Below are 24,089 nucleotides of genomic sequence, written 5' to 3'. Positions count from 1 at the left end.
CAGTACTCTGGGATGAACCATCCGGTCCAGGCGATTTGCTACTCTTCAATTTGTCAAATTGCGCCATTACATCCTCCAGGTTTATAGAGATTTCATTCACTTTCTCTGAGTTGTCAGCTTTGAATACCATTTCTGGCACCGGTATCTCTCCCAAATATTTTCGGTGAAGACCAAAGCAAAAAATTATTTTAATCTCTCTACTATGGCTTTCTTATCCCTGAGTGCCCCTTTTACTCCTCGGTCATCTAGCGGTCCAACTGATTCTGTTGCCGGCTTCTTAATTCTAATATACCTAAAAAAGTTTTTCCTATGTATTTTTTCCTTCAATGCAATCTTTTTTTCAAAGTCCCTCTTTGCCTTCCTTATCAGGGCTTTTCATTTGACTTGCCATTCTTATGCTGTTTCTTATTTTTATTTGGATCCTTCTTCCATTTTCTGAAGGATTTTCTTTTAGCTCTAATAGCTTCCTTCACCTCACTTTTTACTCATTCCAGCTGTCGTTTGGTCTTCCTTCCTCCTTTTTTATTACATGGAATATAACTGGCCTGGGCTTCCAGGATGGTATTTTTGAACAGCATCCATGCCTGATGTAAATTTTTGACCTTTGCAGATGCTCCTTTTAAGTTGTTTTTCACTGTTTTTCTCATATTATCATATTCTCCTTTTTTAAAGTTAAATGCTAACATATTGGATTTGTGTGTACTTACTCCAGAGCTGATATCAAATTTGATCATATTATGATCACTGTTATCAAGCGGCCCCAGGACCACTACCTCCTGCATCAGATCATGTGCTGTACTAAGGACTAGGTCTAGAATTTTTCCTCCTTTTGTTGGCTCCTGTACTAGCTGCTCCATAAATCAGTCCTTGATTTCATCGAGGAATTTTACCTCCCTAGCATGCCCTAATGTTACATTTACCCAGTCAATATCGGTGTAATTGAAATCACCCATTATTATTGTGTTGCCCAGTTTTTTTTGCCTCCCTAATTTCTGATAACATTTCTACTGTCACGTCCGTGGCCGTGACAACCCTCAGACTTACCCTGTTTCTGGGAGTCAGTGTCTGTGCTGGCTTCTGCTTGTCTCTGTGTCTGTGTCTGTCTTAGGTTCTCTCTGGCTCTGTGTGCTGATTGCCCTACTGAACCTCACCTGTGTGGGCTATGCCTCTTCCAAGATGGCTGCCGCCTCCTCCTCTTTGCCAGTATCCAAGATGGCTTCCGCTGTTCCTTCCTATGGGCTGACTTCTCTGTGTGTCAAGCCTCTGTTTGGTTGCAAGGTGATTGCTGCAGCTGTGGCTCTGGTGTTGAAGGGCTTTATTAATCACTTGGAGACTACAGTCCTGGCCTTTGCATCTCATCTAAAGGTCCTGGTGTATAGAGTGCTCTGTACACTGTTTCAGTGTTTGCTCTGTGTGAGTTTCTATGTTTGTTTAGACTAGCTAGCTTAGGCACCGTCTGGCTTGTAGCCTGTTTATAGCTTTCCTAGTGTTCTATGTTTGTTTAGACTAGCTAGCTTAGGCACCGTCTGGCTTTTAGCCTGTGTATAGCTTTGCTAGTGCTCTGTGTTTGTTTAGACTAGCTAGCTTAGGCACCGTCTGGCTTGTAGCCTGTGTATAGCTTTGCTAGTGCTCTGTGTTTGTTTAGACTAGTTAGCTTAGGCACCGTCTGGCTTGTAGCCTGTGTATAGCTTTGCTAGTGCTCTGTGTTTGTGTAGACTAGCCAGCTTAGGCACCGTCTGGCTTGTAGCCTGTGTATAGCTTTGCTAGTGCTCTGTGTTTGTGTAGACTAGCCAGCTTAGGCACCGTCTGGCTTGTAGCCTGTGTATAGCTTTGCTAGTGCTCTGTGTTTGTGTAGACTAGCCAGCTTAGGCACCGTCTGGCTTGTAGCCTGTGCACAGCTCTGCTAGTTCTCTGTGTTTGTTCCTAGTATAGACTAGCCAGCTTAGGCACCGTCTGGCTTGTGAGCCTGTGCACAGCTCTGCTAGTTCTCTGTGTTTGTTCCTAGTGTAGACTAGCCAGCTTAGGCACCGTCTGGCTTGTGAGCCTGTGCACAGCTCTGCTAGTTCTCTGTGTTTGTTCCTAGTGTAGACTAGCCAGCTTAGGCACCGTCTGGCTTGTGAGCCTGTGCACAGCTCTGCTAGTTCTCTGTGTTTGTTCCTAGTGTAGACTAGCCAGCTTAGGCCCCGTCTGGCTTGTGAGCCTGTGCACAGCTCTGCTAGTTCTCTGTGTTTGTTCCTAGTGTAGACTAGCCAGCTTAGGCACCGTCTGGCTTGTGAGCCTGTGCACAGCTCTGCTAGTTCTCTGTGTTTGTTCCTAGTGTAGACTAGCCAGCTTAGGCACCGTCTGGCTTGTGAGCCTGTGCACAGCTCTGCTAGTTCTCTGTGTTTGTTCCTAGTGTAGACTAGCCAGCTTAGGCACCGTCTGGCTTGTGAGCCTGTGCACAGCTCTGCTAGTTCTCTGTGTTTGTTACATAAGTACATAAGTAGTGCCATACTGGGAAAGACCAAAGGTCCATCTAGCCCAGCATCCTGTCACCGACAGTGGCCAATCCAGGTCAAGGGCACCTGGCACGCTCCCCAAACGTAAAAACATTCCAGACAAGTTATACCTAAAAATGCGGAATTTTTCCAAGTCCATTTAATAGCGGTCTATGGACTTGTCCTTTAGGAATCTATCTAACCCCTTTTTAAACTCCGTCAAGCTAACCGCCCGTACCACGTTCTCCGGCAACGAATTCCAGAGTCTAATTACACGTTGGGTGAAGAAAAATTTTCTCCGATTCGTTTTCAATTTACCACACTGTAGCTTCAACTCATGCCCTCTAGTCCTAGTATTTTTGGATAGCGTGAACAGTCGCTTCACATCCACCCGATCCATTCCACTCATTATTTTATACACTTCTATCATATCTCCCCTCAGCCGTCTCTTCTCCAAGCTGAAAAGCCCTAGCCTTCTCAGCCTCTCTTCATAGGAAAGTCGTCCCATCCCCACTATCATTTTGGTCGCCCTTCGCTGTACCTTTTCCAATTCTACTATATCTTTTTTGAGATACGGAGACCAGTACTGAACACAATACTCCAGGTGCGGTCGCACCATGGAGCGATACAACGGCATTATAACATCCGCACACCTGGACTCCATACCCTTCCTAATAACACCCAACATTCTATTCGCTTTCCTAGCCGCAGCAGCACACTGAGCAGAAGGTTTCAGCGTATCATCGACGACGACACCCAGATCCCTTTCTTGATCCGTAACTCCTAACGCGGAACCTTGCAAGACGTAGCTATAATTCGGGTTCCTCTTACCCACATGCATCACTTTGCACTTGTCAACATTGAACTTCATCTGCCACTTGCACGCCCATTCTCCCAGTCTCGCAAGGTCCTCCTGTAATCGTTCACATTCCTCCTGCGACTTGACGACCCTGAATAATTTTGTGTCATCGGCGAATTTAATTACCTCACTAGTTATTCCCATCTCTAGGTCATTTATAAATACATTAAAAAGCAACGGACCCAGCACAGACCCCTGCGGGACCCCACTAACTACCCTCCTCCACTGAGAATACTGGCCACGCAATCCTACTCTCTGCTTCCTATCTTTCAACCAGTTCTTAATCCATAATAATACCCTACCTCCGATTCCATAACTCTGCAATTTCTTCAGGAGTCTTTCGTGCGGCACTTTGTCAAACGCCTTCTGAAAATCCAGATATACAATATCAACCGGCTCCCCATTGTCCACATGTTTGCTTACCCCCTCAAAAAATGCATTAGATTGGTGAGGCAAGACTTCCCTTCACTAAATCCGTGCTGACTTTGTCTCATCAGTCCATGTTTTTGTATATGCTCTGCAATTTTATTCTTAATAATAGCCTCCACCATCTTGCCCGGCACCGACGTCAGACTCACCGGTCTATAATTTCCCGGATCTCCTCTGGAACCCTTCTTAAAAATCGGAGTAACATTGGCTACCCTCCAGTCTTCCGGTACTACACTCGATTTTAGGGACAGATTGCATATTTCTAACAGTAGCTCCGCAAGTTCATTTTTTAGTTCTATTAATACTCTGGGATGAATACCATCAGGTCCCGGTGATTTACTACTCTTCAGCTTGCTGAACTGACCCATTACATCCTCCAAGGTTACAGAGAATTTGTTTAGTTTCTCCGACTCCCCTGCTTCAAATATTCTTTCCGGCACCGGTGTCCCCCCCAAATCCTCCTCGGTGAAGACCGAAGCAAAGAATTCATTTAATTTCTCCGCTACGGCTTTGTCCTCCTTGATCGCTCCTTTAACACCATTTTCGTCCAGCGGCCCAACCGACTCTTTGTAGACTAGCCAGCTTAGGCACCGTCTGGCTTGTGAGCCTGTGCACAGCTCTGCTAGTTCTCTGTGTTTGTTCCTAGTGTAGACTAGCCAGCTTAGGCACCGTCTGGCTTGTGAGCCTGTGCACAGCTCTGCTAGTTCTCTGTGTTTGTTCCTAGTGTAGACTAGCCAGCTTAGGCACCGTCTGGCTTGTGAGCCTGTGCACAGCTCTGCTAGTTCTCTGTGTTTGTTCCTAGTGTAGACTAGCCAGTTAGGCACCGTCTGGCTTGTGAGCCTGTGCACAGCTCTGCTAGTTCTCTGTGTTTGTTCCTAGTGTAGACTAGCCAGCTTAGGCACCGTCTGGCTTGTGAGCCTGTGCATAGCTCTGCTAGTTCTCTGTGTTTGTTCCTAATACTTGACTAGCCAGCTTAGGCACCGTGTGGCTTGTAGCCTGTGTATAGCTTTGCTAGTGTTCTGTGTATGTTTCCAGTGCATGACTTGTTAGCTTGGGCACAGCTTTGTGGTTAGCTGGTGTATAGCTTTACTAAGTCTCCTGAGTTTGCTCTGTGTATGTTTCTTGTGTATGACTGGGTTGCCTGGGTATAGCATTCCTATTAGCCTGGGTACAGTTTACTAGTCATTGTGTTGAAACCTGCCGACTGCCAGAACCCAGACAGTACCTGCCTGTCTGCCTTGCCTTCGCCTAGGTGCCAGGGGGCACTCCTGGATCTTCATTCCTGCTGTTCCTGCTTGCAAGTTCCAGTTCCGGGTTTTCCTGTAAGTCCTACCGGCTGCCAGAACCTGAGGGCTCAACCCTCGGGGAAAGGCAGTCAAGTGTAGGTGAAGCCTAGGTCCAGGGTGTTCCAGTCCAGCGGGTTTCACTCCTGTATGTTCCAGTCCAGTGGGGCCACTCCAGTGTGTCCAGTCCAGCGGGCCCCACTCCAGTGCGCACCCGTCCGGTGCGTTCCAGTTCCGAGTGTTCCGGTGTAGAACTCCAGTCCGGGGTTCCGGTCCAGTCTTGTTTCATCTCTACCTGGAAGGTGATCTTGCCTGCCGCTCCACGGTAGTGGCCTATGGACTCGCAAACCCCGTGCTCCCGGGGAAGAAGCCTGAAAGTATGCCAAGGTCCTCGAGAGCGCGGCAAGCGCGAGAGATGCGACATCTACATCTGTAAGTTCCCCCTGGCTAAGTGGACGGTAGTACACTCCTACCACTATCCTTTTCCCCTTTACACATGGAATTTCAATCCATAGGGAATCCAAGATGTGCTTTGTGTCCTGCAGAATCTTTAGTCCATTTTATTCAAGGCCCTACTTAACATACAATGCTATGTCTTCACCAATTTGATTCACTCTATCACTACGATATAATCAGAAAAGCATCCACGTTTTTGTTTAAAAAATGGCCACTTGCTTAATGTTTTTGTGCTCAGTGCATCAATCTTTTTGGACCATTTTTGAAAGGGAAAAATGCACAAAAACAAGCCATTGGGATGTAGGACGAGCTTGCATTCTTAGTAGACTGGCCACACAGACATCCCAGCAGAGCAGTGGGGCACCCTAGGGGGCATTGCAGTAGACTTCACATAAAAGGTCCCAGGTACACATCTAATCGTTACCCCCTTATATTGTATGGGGAGCCTGCCAAAACCCACCAAAACCTACTTTACCCAACTGTACACCACTACAATAGCCCTTATGTCTGCAGATGTCACCTATATGTAGGCACAGTAGGTTTTGGAGGGCTCACACGTTCCACCACAAGTATAATAATTAAAGCGGGATATGTGCCTGAGTGCCCTTCTCTACAGTGCACTGCTCCGACTACTAAAGTACTCCAGGGACTTGCCTTCTGTTCTAATAGGACTGACCATAACATCTGAAGCTGATATAGAGGATGCTATGTACTGTTTCTTTCACATCTTTGGGAGGTGAGAGGGGGTCAATGACCACTGGGGGACTAAGGGGGGTCATGCCTTAATCCCTCCAGTGGTCATATGGAGGGGCATTTTCAAAAGAAACATCTAAGTTGGGATTTGGACATATTTGTAAAACGTCCAAATCCGAGAGGCGAGGAAAAGCATATTTTTGAAAAAAGATGGTCGTCCATCTTTCGTTTCGAAAATACCATCAAAGACGTCCAATTTTCGAAACCAAAGATGTCCAAGTCAAAACGTCCAATGCAAGCCATTTGGACATGGGAGGAGCCAGCATTTTGTAGTGCACTGGTTCCCCCTGACATGCCAGGACACCAACCGGGCACCCTAGGGGGCACTGCAGTGACTTCATAAAATGCTCCCAGGAACATAGCTCCCTTACCTTGTGTGCTGAGCCCCCTAACCCCCCCCCCCCCCCAAAACCACTACCCCCAACTGTACACCACTACCATAGCCCTTACGGGTGAAGGGGGGCACCTGTTTACTTTGAAAAATTAGAGTGTTCAAAGCAGGCCGGTCGCCTGAATACTTCAGTCTAGGAATAATGGAATAGGACTCCGGTTCTATTTTGTTGGCTTTCGGAACTGGGGCCATGATTAGGAGGGACGGCCGGGGGCAATCGTATTGTGCCACTAGAGGTGAAAATCTTGGACCGGCGCAAGACGAACCAAAGCGAAAGCATTTGCCAAGAATGTTTTCATAATCAAGAGCGAAGTCGAAGTTCGAAGACAATCAGATCCCTTGTAGTTCGGACCATAAACGATGTCGACTAGCGATCGGCGGCGTTATTCCCATGACCCGCCGAGTAGCTCCGGGAATCCAAAGTCTTTGGGTTCTGGGGGGAGTATGGTTGCAATGCTGAAACTAAAGGAATTGATGGAAGGGCACCACCAGGAGTGGAGCCTGCGGCTTAATTTGACTCACACGGGAAACCTCACCCGGCCCGGACACGGAAAGGATTGACAGATCGATAGCTCTTCCTTCTCGATTCTGTGGGTGGTGGTGTACGGCTGTTCTTAGTTGGTGGAGTGATTTATCTGGTTAATTCTGATAACGAACGAGGACTCCCCCATGCTAACTAGTTACGCGACCCCCGGCGGTCGGTGTCCAACTTCTAGAGGGACAAGTGACGTTCAGCCACACGAGATCGAGCAATAACAGGGCTGTTATTAGATGTCTGGGGCTGCACGCGCGCTACACTGAATGGATCAGCGAGTGTCTACCCTTTGCTGACAGGTGTGGGTAACTCGCTGAACCCTGTTCGTGATAGGGATCGGGGATTGCAATTATTTCCCATGAACGAGGAATTCCCAGTAAGTGCGGGTCATAAGCTTGCGTTGATTAAGTCCCTGCCCTTTGTACACACTGCCCGTCACTACTATCGATTGGATGGTTTAGTGAGGTCCTCGGATCGGCCCCGCCGGGGTCGGCGACGACCCTGGCAGAGTGCCGAGAAGACGATCAAACTTGACTATCTAGAGGAAGTAAAAGTCGTAACAAGGTTTCCATAGGTGAACCTGCGGAAGGATCATTACCGGAATGCGCACCGGCGAGAGAGGAGGAGATCCCTCCGCCGCCTCCCGGCACGCCGACACGAAGGCCTGGGGCGCCTCCCCGCTCGAGCGCGCAGGAGGACCGGGCGACAGGGGAGGCGTGCGGGAAGTGTCTTATGAGACCTGTATGGACTCCCCTCGGACGCCGGAAGCGTCGGGGCTGATGATCCGACTCCCAGCCTGATGAAGCTCCGCGCTCCCCGGATGGGGAAGGCAGAGGGAAGCCGGGAGGGGTCGGGCTGCAGGACCCTTCTCTTCCCCGCACCTCTTTCCCAGGAACCCGGAGAGCCCGAAGGGTGGAATAGACATAAAGGAATCCTGTTCAGAAGGAATGGATCCTCAGAAGCTTAGCCGAGATTTTAGCCCCAGTTATTTTTGCTTTGTTTCCACTGGGCAGAAAACATCCAAGTTTTGGGAACGCCCCAAACCCCGTCCCCTTGTAATTTGAATGTACTGCAAATGAACTGCATAGAAAACTGTCTTAAAAATTGATTTCAAAAATAGCGATTTGGACGTTTTTGGCAAAAAAAACCCAGCCATCTGCTGCTTTGTGCCGCTTTTGGACGTTTTTCTGTTTTGAAAATGAGCCCCAAATCTGCTGATTTATGTGCGTTCTTGCATAATCTATGCGTGGACATTATACCTGCAAGGTAGGCACAATTTCTGATGCTTTTACTAGTACATTTTAAAGATACATAGATGCTTTTCTTTTTTTTTAATAGCATCTAAGTGGCCCTCTGAAACCAGGCCCATAGTTATAAAACTACCCACTATAAAGGCAATTCTATAACTGTGCACCACCATTTGGGTGTCCTGAGGGGTGCATGGTTGGAGCCTATTCTATAAAGGACGCTAGAGCCTAATTTCTGTTATAGAATACTAGTTTAAACCAGGTATCGGCATGTTTAACATTTTAGGTGCTCACACTTATGCCAGCTATAGAACTGATGTACATGCAAGTGCTTAAAGAGTTTTTTTACAATGCTGAGGTAAAAGTTGGCCTTAACAACGGTAAAAATGCTTTTTTCTATTTTTTGCATTAATGGCCATGCGCAATGTTGCATTAGTGTGCAGCCATGCTTTAAAATTACCACATGAGCACTTACTACACCTACTTTGTAGGTAGTAAGGGTTCACATGGTATCCATGAACTAAAACAGTTAAGCAGTAATGCAGATGCAATAACTTGTTCACGCAGGAACGCCTACTCTCTGACCTGACATGCCCCCTCAATATTTTAGCATGGGCGCTTAGCAAGCACAGATTTAAAGTTTGCATAGGACCACCTGAGCATGTCCCATAGTGCTCCATTTTTTGCTGCATTAAGCTGGGTGAAGGTTGGGGAGGGGGACATGATGAGAGATTGGGTGAAAGCTGGAGAAGGATCACGAGAGACTGGGTGAAAGCTGGAGGCGGCATGAGAGAGGCTAGTGAAAGCTGGGGAGGGGGGCATGAGAGAGGCTGGGTGAAAACTGGGGGAAGGGGGCATGAGAGATGCTGGAGGGAGGCATGAAAGATGCTGGTGAAGGCTGGGGAGGAGGGCTTGAGAGAAACTGGGTGAAGGTTGGAGAGGGGCATGAGAGGCTGGGTGAAGATTGGGGAAGGGGACATGAGAGAGACTGATTATGATTGTAGTTCTCCCCCCTCCTCTTACTCATGTCTTGTCATCCCTCCTTCTTTCCCTATGAGTAAATCTAAATAAAACTTGGAAACTTAGCTGTGGGGCAGGGAGGAGAATGAGAGAGATGGACTGGATGAAGGTTTTCGGGGAGCGGGTTATGAGAGAGAGAGAGACACACATAGATTGGGTGAAGGCTGTGGAAGGGAGCTATAAGGCAGACAGACTGGAGAAAGGCTGAGAGAGATGGTATGAGAGAGAAACTGGTGGGGATCCAGCCTATGGCGATAGGTGAAGCAAACAGGTAATTGCCTCTGCTTCACCTATCTAGAGGGTGCTGACAGCTGACAGCATGCTTTGGAAAGGGAGACTATTGACTTCTGCAGTGATTAGAAGAGGCACCTTAAGAAACTGATTTACTAAAGTTCCTTTGCCCTCAAACACAAAATGGAGAGGGGGGAACCTTAGTAAGACAATTTCTAAAAGAGCCACTGCTAATCTGGGAGAGGATTCCAACTCCCCCCCCCCCCCCCCAAACATCACTGGAGACAATGTTGGAAGGGTGGCAAAGGAGACACGAGAAAGGTCTTGGACGCTGGCTCCTAGATTTAATGAAACTTGTTGAGTCCTGCTTTTATCCAGTTTTTTGAATCCAGCATTTTATCAGTTGGGATGGGGATGTCCCAGGTGATAATAACCTCTTTGTTTTCCACAATTCTAACTTTGATCTTTCTTCAGACTCTTAGCCCTCTTTGAATATTGGACTCAAAATGGTTTCCTCATTCACAGAACCAAGGATTTCATGTGTCAGTCTTGCAAAGAAATGTGATACTTTTTCAGATGCACGCTTTACTGATAATGATTTAAGATAACAATAGGATCTAGCCTTCTGACCCAGCTAGCAGGGCTATCCTCTGCTATCCTCTGCTGTGCAGGATCCCTGGGTCTGATCTGATTCCATACTGACCTTAGGTCCTCAGCTTGGCAGAGGATGGCTAAATGCAGAGGCAGCCATAACAGCATCCCATAGGTGCTGGCTGAAGAGTGTATTTGCATAAAAAATATTCAAGGAGTGGATTAACTGCACACGATCCAAATCCACTTGTACAGATATGCTGTGCTCCCACTAAATTCTATTTTTCATTTATATTTTATACATAAATATGGAATTGAATTCAGTGCTTTCAAGAAATATGTGAATATAAGCACACGGTCCTTATTCCCTGAAGCAGTGAGAAACAAAATGCTGGTCACTGCCGGTGGGACCATTGTGTGTTTTTTCTAAAAGATTTTATAAAAGAAGGCTTTAATTTTTCAAGATAAATAGGTAAATAATAGAAATAAAACAGAACACAAGATAAATTAATTTGTGAATTGTAGATTAAAAAGTGTAAAGGCTTTTTTTTTGTACACAGTCTGCAACTAGGATGGAAGGTTTTATTAACTGGCGTTATGATTAATCCCTGTAGTCAGTATAGCCTAATTGTACTAATGGGGAATCTGAGGCTTTTCCCTTCTATATTTATGTATAACATATATGTTTATTTAAAGCGTCCTTGTCATATCAAGCAGCTTTTAATTGGAATCTTTTACCCCCTTCCCTAAGACAACTATGGAACTATTATCTGTTTAGAAAGTTATTGCAGAATATAAGATTATAATATAATGTAATGTGTGTCAGTAGTGTAATTTGTATAGGTTTATAAAGGGTGAGGTCACAATCTGGGCCTCTCACCAGAGGGTTGCTGCTGCAGTTATTGGGCTAGACAGGAGGGGGAAGAGGGAATAAGGGCAGGGAAATCTCCTGTCACCCAATTTGGGCTCCTACTAATTGAGCTGGAAGCCCACAGAAGCAAGATGATATTGATTGAAAAGAGCAAAGAAATTATGGCAAACAGTATTTGGTGTGAGTCAGTTAAGAGGACAGTGATAATAACTAGCTCTGAATGGAGTAATAATGAGTGCAGTTGATTGCATTTATAGTAATCTCTACAATAAATCTGTTTATACTTTGTGTAAGTGATATATTTTAATGATAACTGTTAATGCACTAACTGTCAGTTGTGTCCTAGTAATGTCTTTTGTTTGACTTTTTCTTCAGGGACATGTGTTTTTGGAAGTTTATGATCCATTGGAGTATGATCCTTTTTTTCTTTACAGTTTCTACAGTCCACATTATAAGGTATGAGAAAGAGAAATATATTAGAAAAACCTAGTGTTTCCTATATAGATTTATTGCTAGTTTATAAAGCCAAAAAGAACAATTCATCTCTTCTGGGTTGCTATTGGGCTCATTTTCGAAAGAGAAGGACTTCCATCTTTCGACATAAATCGGAAGATGGACGTCCTTCTCCCAGGGACGTCCAAATCGGTATAATCAAAACCTGATTTAGGACGTCTCCAACTGCACTCCGTCGCAAGGACGGCCAAAGTTCAAGGGGCGTGTCGGAGGCGTAGCGAAGGTGGAACTTGGGCGTGCCTAACACTTGGACGTCCTTGGCCCATAATTGAAAAAAACAAGGACGTCCCTGGACGTTTTCACCCAGACCTGTTTTTCTTATGACTAAGGCACAGAAAGGTGCCCAAAATGACCAGATGACCACCGGAGAGGATCGGGGATGACCTCCCCTTACTCCCCCAATGGTCACTAACCTCCTCCCACCCTCAAAAAACATCTTTACAAATATGTTGTGCCAGCCTCAGATGTCATACTCAGGTCCACCACAGTACATGCAGGTCCAGGAGCAGTTTTAGTGGGTACTGCAGTGCACTTCAGACAGGCGGACCCAGGCCCATACCCCCCCTACCTGTTACATTTGTGGAGGAACCAGCGAGCCCTCCAAAACCCACCACAAACCCAGTGTACCCACATCTAGGTGCCCCCCTTCACCCGTAAGGGCTATGGTAGTAGTGTACAGTTGTGGGTAGGGGTTTTATGGGGCTCAGCGCACAAGGTAAGGGAGCTATGTTCCTGGAAGCAATTTATGAAGTCCACTGCATTGCCCCCTAGGGTGCCTGGTTGGTGTCCTGGCATGTCATGGGGGCCAGTGCACTACAAATGCTGGCTCCTCCCATGCCCAAATGGCTTGCATTAGGACGTTTTTGACATGGATGTCTTTGGTTTCGAAAATCGCCGAAAGTCAGAAACATCCATGTCTAGGGATGTCCAAATTTAAGGATTTGGACGTCTCTGATGGTATTTTCGAAACGAAAGATGGACGTCCATCTTGTTTCGAAAATACAGGTTTCCCTGCCCCTGGATTTCGCCGTTTTACAAGGATGTCCAAATCGCAACTTGGACGTCCCTTTCGAAAATGCCCCTCCACATGTTCCTGCACAGAGAGGAATTAAGTACCAGAAGAGATTAACTACGCACACCAATGTAATCAGCTGGTTCATGATTCCATTAAATCTGCTTATGTCTATGTATGCCAGGCTCAAAGATTTATTAGATCTCAAATACTTTAGTAGTGTAGAATAATAGTTCTAGCAACTAGATTTACAATCTGTTTGAGATGCAGTTGATAATCGAGTTTTAATCAATGCCCGTTGTAAGGATTTGGGACTATAAGCAAAGACTAGTATTTAAGAACGGAACTTATTGTAATCAAGTTTACAGCATAGTCATTCTACTCCACTTGTTTAAAAAGAATTATCTACTATAATAAAACTCACCCTCAACGTTCTGAGGACACTGACGTCAGTGAAGCCAAGCCACTGACTTCAGTTCCTTCAGGTTCGAAGGTTCGTGGTGGTGAAGCCACCGGGCCCCGCCCTCGCGTCAAACGTCATGACATCGAGGGCGGAACAAACGTTGAGGGTGAGTTTTATTACTGTACCTGTGCTCTGCCCTCGCGTCAAAACGCGAAGACGTCGAGGGCGGCTCAGGAACATCGCCACCCACACAGAGCTACAACAACGCTAACAGTGGCAGCACATGAACCAACTACAACCGTGACGAGCCACGGGGCGGCCCAGGAAAATCGCCACTGTTCTCCGTATGTGAGTCACCCCCCCCCCCAAAAAAAAAGCTAGCGCCCGTTTCATTGCTCTGAGAAATGGGCCTTCTTTCCTAGTTATCAATAATGTTCCTATAATATTGAAACTGTTGACTGTGAAGGGTTCAGATTATGTATTCTCAAAATGGAAGTAACAGGGAATGATAGATGAACTGAAAATGTAAGAGGTAGCACAGAAGGAGAACCTTGCCTGAAGCAGCATTGTCCAAATGGGTGATAAACATGGAATACAGTAAAATACATAAGCACAAGAAATGGATGGAAGTCCTTGGAGCAAAATGAAATGAGGATCTAGACCAGGGTAACAAAGAGACAGGAAGTGTTTCCACAGACACAAGGTCGAGCATGCCTGAAAAATCCCAACTGATATAATCAACGGGGAGAGAGAAAACATAGAGGGATGATTAATGTGTGTACAGGACAGGGAGGAGTCAAGGATGACATAAGGAGACCTTTATAGTTGGAGCCTTGATGATTAGGTTATTACATGTTATAATCTAATAATTATGCACTTATTTAATAAGTTTAGATCAAGCTGAATATTTGCTACACCTGTAAATGTTAATTAATGTCACATCTAATTATGGTGATATTGCTGCAAGTTGTGAAATTAGTCATAAATGATGCCAGATGAGCCCTGAGTTTCACTTCTGGTGCTCATAGGATTTTGCAGTATCCACAACTCCTGTAGCTGCCAGGAATTCATCAGTTTTCCTATGCTTGAACCATAGACCTGAGTGAGCCAAGTATAGTGGGAAATTATAAACCAACTGCTTTGAAAAGACAGAAGAACTGGGAAGAAGGAGAAGACAGCAGCTCCCATGAACTCTACGCTGGGATTTTCATTGGGGCATGAGTGGTAAAAAAGCTAGACATATATGTAACTGTACCCTTTGCTTGAGTCCTAAGGAAAGACCTAATAAACTTACATCGCATATGGCGATCATGGTTCATGTAGGATTTTCAATTCCAAATATAAATACAGTAATCTAGTGATCAAACAGTCATATGAGCAATATTCAGCAAGTGCATGAATAGAATTAAGAGTTACTTTTTTTTTAGACTTTTCCAGCTATAAAGAAAGCGTTTTATGATGCAGTTTATGATGAATTATAAAATCTCAGAAGGAATCTCAAGAAAGGTTTCTCTCCATACTAATATTTCTGCATAACGATTTGGATCAGAGCCATAGAATGGAAAATGTCTTTTTGAAAATAATGTTTTTAAATTGTAGTAAGAAATGACATTTCTTGAGTGATGAAACTTCTCTGAGGACAAACAGGCCATTCTATTCTCACAGATGGGTTATGCCATCTGACAGAACCCAGGTCAGACACTGATACTTAGAACTTTGTAGCGTGCTTTCCCACCTGATGCACGAGTGTGGGTCATTCAGTCTTGTTTTTTCCGTGGAGCAGGGAGGACATGTTTTGTGTTCTTCTGTCTGTGTGTTTGTCTTTCTCACAGTGCCTTCCTGGTGCTTTTCCATTTCTCAGCTAGTAATTTTTTATTCTTCTGTTTCTTCCCTTTATTTTAATTAGTTTTTTTGGCCCTTAAAGTTTCCTTTATTTTTAGGGACCTGCTAGGCCCGGTTAGACTGGAGCACCAACCTCAATTTCACCGCTGCCCCTTTTTCAGTTCACAGTTGAGGAGTTTAATTTATCCTTGATTCTTTTCTTGATGTCCCAGAAGACCCCAGTAGCTTCAAGAGGTGTGCCCAATGTAATCAGATGATTTCTGTGATGGACCTGCACTCTTAGTGCATCGGATACTTTGGGCCTGACCATGAGCCTAACTCTTGTTCTCTTTGTTTAAAAATGCAGTTGAGGACACAGGGCACAGCAAATCCAACAGGAGAAACTTTTTGGCTCCTCGAAAGCTGGTACATCATCATCGGCACTTGAAGCATTGACCTTGATGGATGCCAAGACTTCAGCATCCAGTGGGAGTACACCAGCATTGAGTCGAGCAGGGACTGTCTCTTCATGTTCAAGTGTACAGCGCTGCGTACGTCTAGTAGCACTATAGAAATGATTAGTAGTAGTAGTAGTAGAAGGTCTCTGCCTATCTCAACATTGGACGCTGAGAGCAGGCCCCGGGACCGGTCAGCATCGGACCCGACACCAAGGACACATACGGGTTCCATGTCATCCTCGTCTGCACCGAAGGACCATGATGCTGAACATCAGGGGAAGCCCAAGAAGCACTAAATAGGTAAATCAGGGGGAGGTATTTTTAATTGACATTATAGGTGGTTTTAGTTGACATTTTTTAAATTGACATACTAAATAATATAGGTAGAAAGGTGCTAGGATTTTTGTTAAAGTCTCTCTCTGATGGAAATTACCAGCTATACTTGGTTGTCAGTAGCTCTGGAACAGATGAGCTCATTTTTCTAAGAATTTGCAGAGAACACGTCCGGCTGATTCTGATAAGGCTCTGGTGCCATCAGGGCAAGAAGGGAAGGGATTCTATTTCAGATACTTCCTTGTGTCCAAGAACACGGGGGGGGGGGGGGGGGGGGGTGGATTTTGTCCCATCCTAAACCTAAGGGCCCTGAACAAATTCCAAGTCAAAGAGAAACAGGATACTGGACTAGATGGACATTTGGTCTGACTCAGTATGGCTATGTTCGAAAGTTCAGAATGATTTTCCTGGTCTCCCTTCTCCCCATGATTCAGGAAAACAATTGGCTATGCTTTCTGGACTTGAAGGATGCCTATATCCACATTTTGATACTTCCTAGTCACAGGAGGTATCACAGATTTTGGAGAGGGACACACCACTATCAGCACCCCATCCTGCCATTTTGCCTCACGCCAGCTCCCAGGGTATTTACAAAGTGTCTAACAGTAGTAGCAGCAGCATATTTGCACATACTGGGTCTATATGTGTTTCCCTATCTGGCAATTGGCTGTTCAAGAGCACATTGCAGGAAGGGGTGTCGGAGTCAATGCGCCTAACTGTTCGGGTGTTGGAGCTCCTAGGGTTTGTCATAAACTACCCCAAGTCCCACCTTCTTCTGTCCAGAGCCCTGCTCGATACATTGAAGGCTTGAGCTTTTCCCCCAGAAGTAAAGGTAGACACCATGACAGCACTAGCCTCACAGGTCCACAGCAGCAAGCGGGTCACAGCTCAGCAAATGTTGAGATTCATGGGCCACATGGCCTCAATAGTGCATATCACTCCCATGGCACAGCTCCATTTGAGAGCGGCTCAGTAGATCCTAGATTCCTAGTGGTCTCTGGTGGCTGGAAACCTAGCAGATGCACTCCAGATTTTGCCAGAGTTGACTCATGCCCTTCTGTTGTGAACAATTTGCTCAAATTTGACTGTGGGACTTCCGTTCCAAATTTCATCTCCTCAGAAGGTGCTAACAGCGGATGCATCCAACTTGGGATGGGAAGCTCATGTAGATGGGCTTTCCACCCAAGGAACTTGGTCTGCTCAGGAAATTGATCTTCATATCAATGGCTAAGAGCCATTTGGAATGCTCTAAAGGCTTTCAGAGATTGGCTACAGAATCAGATTATTCTCATAAAAATGGACACCTAGGTTGCAATGTTCTGTATAACATAGTAGATGACGGCAGATAACGACGTGTACAGTCCATCCAGTCTACTCAACAAGATAAACTCCATTACACACATACTTTATTTGTACACCTGACCTTGAGTTGTGAGGGGGGGGGGTACGGGTTCCTATCCCTTATGTCAGGAAGTAGTGGGAGTGTGGCAGTGGCCCCTCTTACACAGAATGGTACTTCAAGCCATATACCTACCAGGAAAGGACAACTGTCTGGTAGACAGACTGAGCAGGGTTTTGCAACTGCAGGAGTGGTCTCTCAACATGGGCATAGCCCACAAGATCTTTCAAGTGTGGGGCACCCCTTCAGTGGATCTTTTTGCCACTCATCTCAACAACAAAGTCCCCCAGTACTGTTCCAGGCTCAGATCACACAGCAGACAAGCATTTCTCCTACTTTGAGGGAAGGGACTTCTGTGTCTTTATCTTCCGATACCTCTCATAGAGAAGACTTTGCTGAAACTCAAGCAAGACCATGAGACTATGATCCTAAAAGCGCTTTTCTGGCCAAGGCAGATCTGCTTTCCTTTTCTTCTGGAACTGTCCTCCGAAGATCCGTAGAGATTGGAATATGTTCCAACCCTCATCACACAGAATGAGGGCTCTCTCCTGCATTCCAACCTCCAATCCCTGGTCCTCATGGCTTGGATGCTGAGAGCATATAATTTGAATCCTTAGACTTCCCAGAGGGAGACTCCAGTGTTTTGCTGGCTTCCAGGAAAGACTGTACTAGGAGGTGTTACTCATTTAAGGGGAGGAGATTTGCCACCTGATGTGAGGACAAGGCCTTAGCTCCCCTCACCTGCCCTACACAAAAACTGCTTGAATACTTCCTGCACCTTTCTGACTCTGGTTTTGAAAACCAATTCTGTAAGGGTTCATCTAAGTGCAATCAGTGTTTATCACCATGTGGAAGGTAAGCCCATTTCTGTATAGCTTCTAGTTGTCAGCTTCATGAGAGGTTTGTTACTGACAAAGCCCCCTGTCAAACCTTCAACTGTGTCATGGGATCTCAATGTTGTCCTCACCCAACTGATGAAAGCTCCTTTTGAGCCACTTGATTCCTGTCATCTGAAGTATTTGACTTGGAAAGTTGTGTTTTTGGTTGCGGTCACTTCAGCTCACAGAGTCAGTGAACTTCAGGCCTTTGTAGCTGATCCACATTACACTAAGTTTCACCACAATAGAGTAGTTATTCTCACACACTCTAAGTTCCTTCCTAAGGTGTGTTGGAATTATGTTAATCAGTCAGTCGTCCTGCCTCACAATCCTCAGCTTTAGAAGTGTTTCCATTATTTAACTCACCATAGATGTCGGACTGACAAGTCTGTAATTCCCAACCTCCTCTTTACTTTCACTCTTGTGCAGAGGGACCACATCCGCCCTTCTCCAGTCTTCCTGAACCAGTCCTGACTCTAAGGAAGCATTGAAAAGGTCAGATAGTGGAGCCGCAAGAGCATCTCCAAGTTCCTTAAGTACCCTCAGATGTATCCCATCAGGCCCCATCACTTTGTCTAATTTTAGTTTAGTTTTCTCCTCACAAACACAGTCTTCTGAGAATCAGTCCCAGTCTACCATACATCCATCCCCATTAGCATTTGTTTTTTGCGGTCCTACCCCCCAGCCTTTTATCTGTGAACACAGAACAGAAATATTTTTTAAGCAATTCAGCTTTATCCTTATATGCGTCTACATATTCCTCAGCTTTGAGCCTCGCAATGATATTATGGCACTTCCTTCTGTTACTTATATATCTGAAAAATGTCTTGGAGGAGTGGCCTAGTGGTTAGGGTGGTGGACTTTGGTCCTGGGGAACTGAGGAACTGAGTTCGATTCCCGGCACAGGCAGCTCCTTGTGACTCTGGGCAAGTCACTTAACCCTCCATTGCCCGCCGCATTGAGCCTGCCATGAGTGGGAAAGCGCGGGGTACAAATGCAACAAAAAAAAAATTTGTACTGTATCGGCTATCTTTTCTTCCATTTGCCTCTTTGCTTTCCTAACAACCTTTCCAGCTTCTCTTAGTTTTTCCAAGTATTTTTGCCTGCCTTCCTCTTTTTGAGTCATTTTGTAATTTAAGAAGGCTAGCCTTCTTTCCCTTACCTTTTCAGCTACTATGTTCGAGAACCAGAGCAGCCTACTTTCCCTCTTCATTTTATATAATTTTCTAACATAAAGGTTTGTCACCTTTAAAATAGCTCTTTTCATTTTTGGCCACTGCTGTTCTACTTCCTTCAGGTGCTCCCATCCAGCTAACTCTTGCTTGAAAAATTCCCCCATCTCAGCAAAGCTAGTTTTTTTTAAAATCTTGAACCTTCAATCTTGAGTAAGCCCTCTCCTTCTTTGTTTTAATATTGAACCACACCATTCGATAATCGCTAGATGCCAAATGATCTCCCACCATAACATCAGAAATATTCTTCCCGTTTGTAAGCACCAGGTCTAGAATAGCTCCATTGCATGTCAGTTCCATTACCCCACACAATTCTTCCTGTAGAGAATCTGTACATAAGAGTAATCATACTGGGTCAGACCAATGGTCTATCTAGCCCAGTATCGTGTTTTCCAAACAGTGGCCAAGCCAGGTCATAAGTACCTGGCAGAAACCCAATTAGCAGCAACATTCCATTCTTCCTCCAGGAATTTGCCCAACCCTTTTTTAAACCTAGATATGCTAACCGCTGTTACCACCTCCTCCAGCAAAGAGTTCTAGAGCTTAACTACTTGTTGAGTGAAAAAATATTTCCTCCTATTTGTTTTAAAAGTATTTCATGTAACTTCCTCGAGTGTCCCCTAGTGGTTTGTACTTCTGAAATGAGTAAAAAAATCGATTTACTTCTACTCGTTCTACACTACTCAGGATTTTGTAGACCTCAATCATATCTCCCCTCATCTGTGTCATTTCCAAGTTGAAGAGCCCTAACCTCTTTAGCCTTTCCTCATACAAGAGGAGTTCCATCCTCTTTATCAAGGTATGGATCCTAAAGTGCTTCTTTTAGTGACCCCACAGCAGGGTCGCCCCAGTCAACGTCCGGCATTCCTAGCTATCTTGTGGATGTCTTCAATTAAGTCTCTGTCCATTTCTTCTGACTGAGAAGGTGATCTGTATATTACATCAATGTAAATACATTTTCCTTTCCCTCTTATCAGTTTAATCCACAGTGCTTCTTCTTTACCGTATACATCCTGCAGCTCTATCACTTTAATATTATTTTTTTTTTACATAAAATGCCACACTTCCTCCCTTTTTTTCCTACCCTGTCCTTCCTGAAATGATTATAACCAGGTATAACTATATCCCAGTTATGGTTCTCCTTGACCGCCACTAGATCCAAGTCAGCTTCTATCATTGCAGCCTCGCCTCTAGATCTAGAAATATTTTTCCCCATACTACAGGCATTGGTATACAAGGATCTCCAGGTTTTTCTCTTTTTTTTTTTTTTTAACTTTCTAAAAGGGTATTTGATGTCTTACATTCCTGAGGGTTATTAATGACTTTGGGGCTTTTCTCTTTTATCCCCAAGAAATGTAGTTTAAAGCCCTAAATTTAATTTAACCAGTCTGTTGCTGAAGTCACTACATCCCTTTTTTGAAAGATGGACACCATCACCGCTCAGTAGCTCTTGGAAAGTCATCCCATGGTCTAGGAAACTGATGCACTGGCATTGGCACCAATCACAAAGCCACATATTCAGCTTCAGGATGCGAGCTTCCCTCATACGGCCTTTACCTTCAACAGGAAGGATCGATGAGAACACTGCTTTCGCACCTAGGTGCTTAACCCTCTGACCCACAGCTATGAAGTCCCGTTTGATATGTTCAGTAGGATTCCTAGCAGTATCATTTGTGCCAACATGAATGAGCAGCATAGAATAGTGGTCAGTAGGCTTGATGAGTCTAGGCAGTCATTCCGCTACATCGCAAATCTTTGCACCAGGCAGACAGCACACCTTCCTGGACATCATATCTGGTCGGCAGATGGGCACCTCAGTACCTCTCAGAAGAGAATCACCAACCACCACTACCTTTTGCTTCTTATTGGTCACTGATCCAGTGGCTTTGGGATTTTTGATCGTTGTTTCCTCCTGTTCTCGAGATGTTTGCAGCTCTTCTGCCTCCAGGGCTGTGAACTGATTATTTAGTTCAATGGAAGATGGAGTTTGGGGGTTAATTTTACAGGATCTGGTGACCTGTGTCCATCTGTTCTCTTTCAGCACAAGATCTTCTCTCCCTTTGCCGGAGATCTCCAATATTTCAACATGCATCTCCAGGATGAATTTCTGCTTATCACAGATGCATCTTAGTCTTGTGACCTCCTCTCTTAGATCTTGTACTTCTTTCATGAGGGATTCAGTGTGTATACATTTATGACATCATGAAACCAGAATATTGTTTGGGCTGTAATGAGAGCTGCAGCTTTAGGAGCTTGATGTTTTTTGCCATACTTCAAATAGAGTGGAGGAGTGACCTAGTGGTTAGGGTGGTGGACTTTGGTCCTGGGGAACTGAGGAACTGAGTTTGATTCCCACTTCAGGCACAGGCAGCTCCTTGTGACTCTGGGCAAGTCACTTAACCCTCCATTGCCCCATGTAAGCTGCATTGAGCCTGCCATGCGTGGGGTACAAATGTAACAAAAATAGACAGATCTCTACAGAGTATAGATAAAGAGTATGGCTTCTTGCTCCCTACTGAAGTAGGGGCAAATAGAAAAGCCTGTAGTAAGGTGATGAACAAATTTAAGGGAAGAGAAACTAAATTAATATCCTTCTATTGGTATATAAAAGAGTAACAAACCTGTGTATATATTAAGAGATCCCTTTAATCTAAAACAGAAAAAAAGCATCTGATAAGGCAGAAAGCTGGAGAGTTACTGCAGTTAGAAATGAGATTTGTTTAAAAAAAAACACCTGTGAATTGGATGAAATTAATTACTGGAGATAGAAAGTGTATTAACTATATAGGAAGTATCACCCTTGGGGTAGGTGGACTGAGTGGCAGGGTAGGAGGGCCTAAACAACCAAGTATCCGTGGAATGTGTTAGCTGTGAAACCTATCTCCAATGCTTTATTTAAACCACCTTACTACACCTCTGCTTGGTAACAAAGGCCTGCCTCCAAGGCCAGGTGACTGCTTAGAGAAACTGTGGGGGAGGGGGTAGCAGGAGACTACTAATACAGCTAACCTTTATAACATCAAAGCACAGAAATACATCTGATTCCTTTAAAACCAGTGCTATCAAATAACAGAAAATTAATACTTTTAGGATAGTGGGAGCAGTGCCCAAGATACAGGTACATTTAAATCAGGACTTAATAGGAAGCAGTGCATTAGATAAAGTGGAAGACAAGTTTGATTTTTTTTTTCTTAAATACAGAAAGAGTCAAGAGAAGCAGAACAGAAAGGCAGAAATTTCAATCAGATAATTAAAATGAGAGAATACAGTTATTTGCTTATCTTAAGGTAGAGGCCCTGTATCAGCCTGATCTCCCAAGCCCATTTTGTCTTAGAGGGGTGACTCCCTTCTAGGATAGTACACACTGTTGCAAAAATGAATTTTTGAGTTCAGAAGGGTTTTTTTTTCTTTATGGGCTTTATTCTGTTAATCAGTTTATTACAGTTTCAGAACCAGCTTCAATGCTGTGTGCAAACAAAGCTAAAACATTAAAATACAATAAGGTTAAGGCTATTAATCCTTAATAAAATGTCCTTGTTTTTTTCTGATTTTTACCGTATGATATTTTCAGGACCTTTCATCTTTTTACTGAAACACAGGCACCATTTCTCTTTTTTTAACCCATTTTATAACAGGTTTCTTTTCATCCTTTTTCTCTTTTAAAATACCTACTTTAAACAAACCCAATATGCTTACTAGTGCTTATCAGTAATAATTACCTACTTTTTTGGTTGGAGAGGCCAAACAAACCAAATCTCTGGCTCTGTCATGCAAGATTTCTAGTTGTTAATGCTATGTTGGGCAAAATATTGGTCAGGCTACTGCCTATGAGTATGAGGATAATTTTATAACTGCTATGTGGGACAGCAGTTGCTGTGTTTTCAAAGTGAAAATTACGTGCACGCGTTTACCCCAGGTAAAATACACACAAAGTGTTGAAAATTCAAAGGTTTTCATGTGTGTAAATCCTTCTCCAGCCCTATTTCTTGATTGACATTTTTATCCCACATTATCTTAAGATGTGCTCAGGCTCAACGTGGCTTACATAACAATTGAACATTAGGTATTACAGTGAAATATGTATTAACAATTCATGAAATATAATTGACAAATATAAACTGATCTATAAACTGATTAGGCTTTGTTGGAATATGTTTGTAAACATAGAATGAACAATAATGTGATATGATAAACAAATTCAATTACATAGGTATAATTCTGTTGACATTCTGTTCAATGGAAGATAATTACAAGTTTTGACTGCATACGGGGCAGGCAGTCTTATAAAGCCAAATTCAGTTGGTAGAGCATTGTTTTACTTGCAGAAATGGCTTTGAAAATTGCCCCCATGATTGTCATTTTCTGGAGATAATATTTTCAAGGATTCACACAATCCACTAGTTTTTCCATGGACAGTTGTACACTCCTTTCACTTTAGGATAGTCCTGTTAGTATCAAAAAGGAACTAACCCATGGAATAAGTTGATAGGTGATGATGTGTCTAACATAGTAACATAGTAGATGACGGCAGAAAAAGACCTGTACGGTCCATCTAGTCTGCCCAATAAGATAAACTCATATGTGCTACTTTTTGTGTATACCTTACCTTGATTTGTATCTGTCATTTTCAGGGCACAGACCGTATAAGTCTGCCCAGTACTATCCCCGCCTCCCACCACCGGCTCTGCCACCCAATCTTGGCTAAGCTTGTGAGGATCCATTCCCTTGGAACAGGATTCCTTTATGTTTATCCCACGCATGTTTGAATTCCGTTACCGTTTTCCTCTCCACCACCTCCCGTGGGAGAGCATTCCAAGCATCCACCACTCTCTCCGTGAAAAAATAGGTGCTCCTCATCCTGATACAGGTCTCCCCAAACCCCCTCCTGACAGCACAC

The 24,089-nt window shown here is 44.4% G+C and overlaps 1 protein-coding gene across 1 annotated transcript in view; it reads left to right on the top strand.

Annotated features, from left to right (window-relative positions):
* The window catches only part of FAM228B (family with sequence similarity 228 member B), a 110,375-nt gene that overhangs the window by 33,954 nt on the left and 52,332 nt on the right, over positions 1 to 24,089 (top strand). The window contains exon 6 of the mRNA XM_030195139.1: positions 11,519 to 11,599. Coding sequence (XP_030050999.1) covers positions 11,519 to 11,599 — 81 coding nt within the window. The remainder of the gene's footprint in view (positions 1 to 11,518; positions 11,600 to 24,089) is intronic.

This window comes from Microcaecilia unicolor, chromosome 3 (assembly GCF_901765095.1).
Source record: "Microcaecilia unicolor chromosome 3, aMicUni1.1, whole genome shotgun sequence".
In the NCBI taxonomy this organism is placed as follows: domain Eukaryota; kingdom Metazoa; phylum Chordata; class Amphibia; order Gymnophiona; family Siphonopidae; genus Microcaecilia; species Microcaecilia unicolor.
This window is presented reverse-complemented; position numbering and strand designations above follow the sequence as displayed.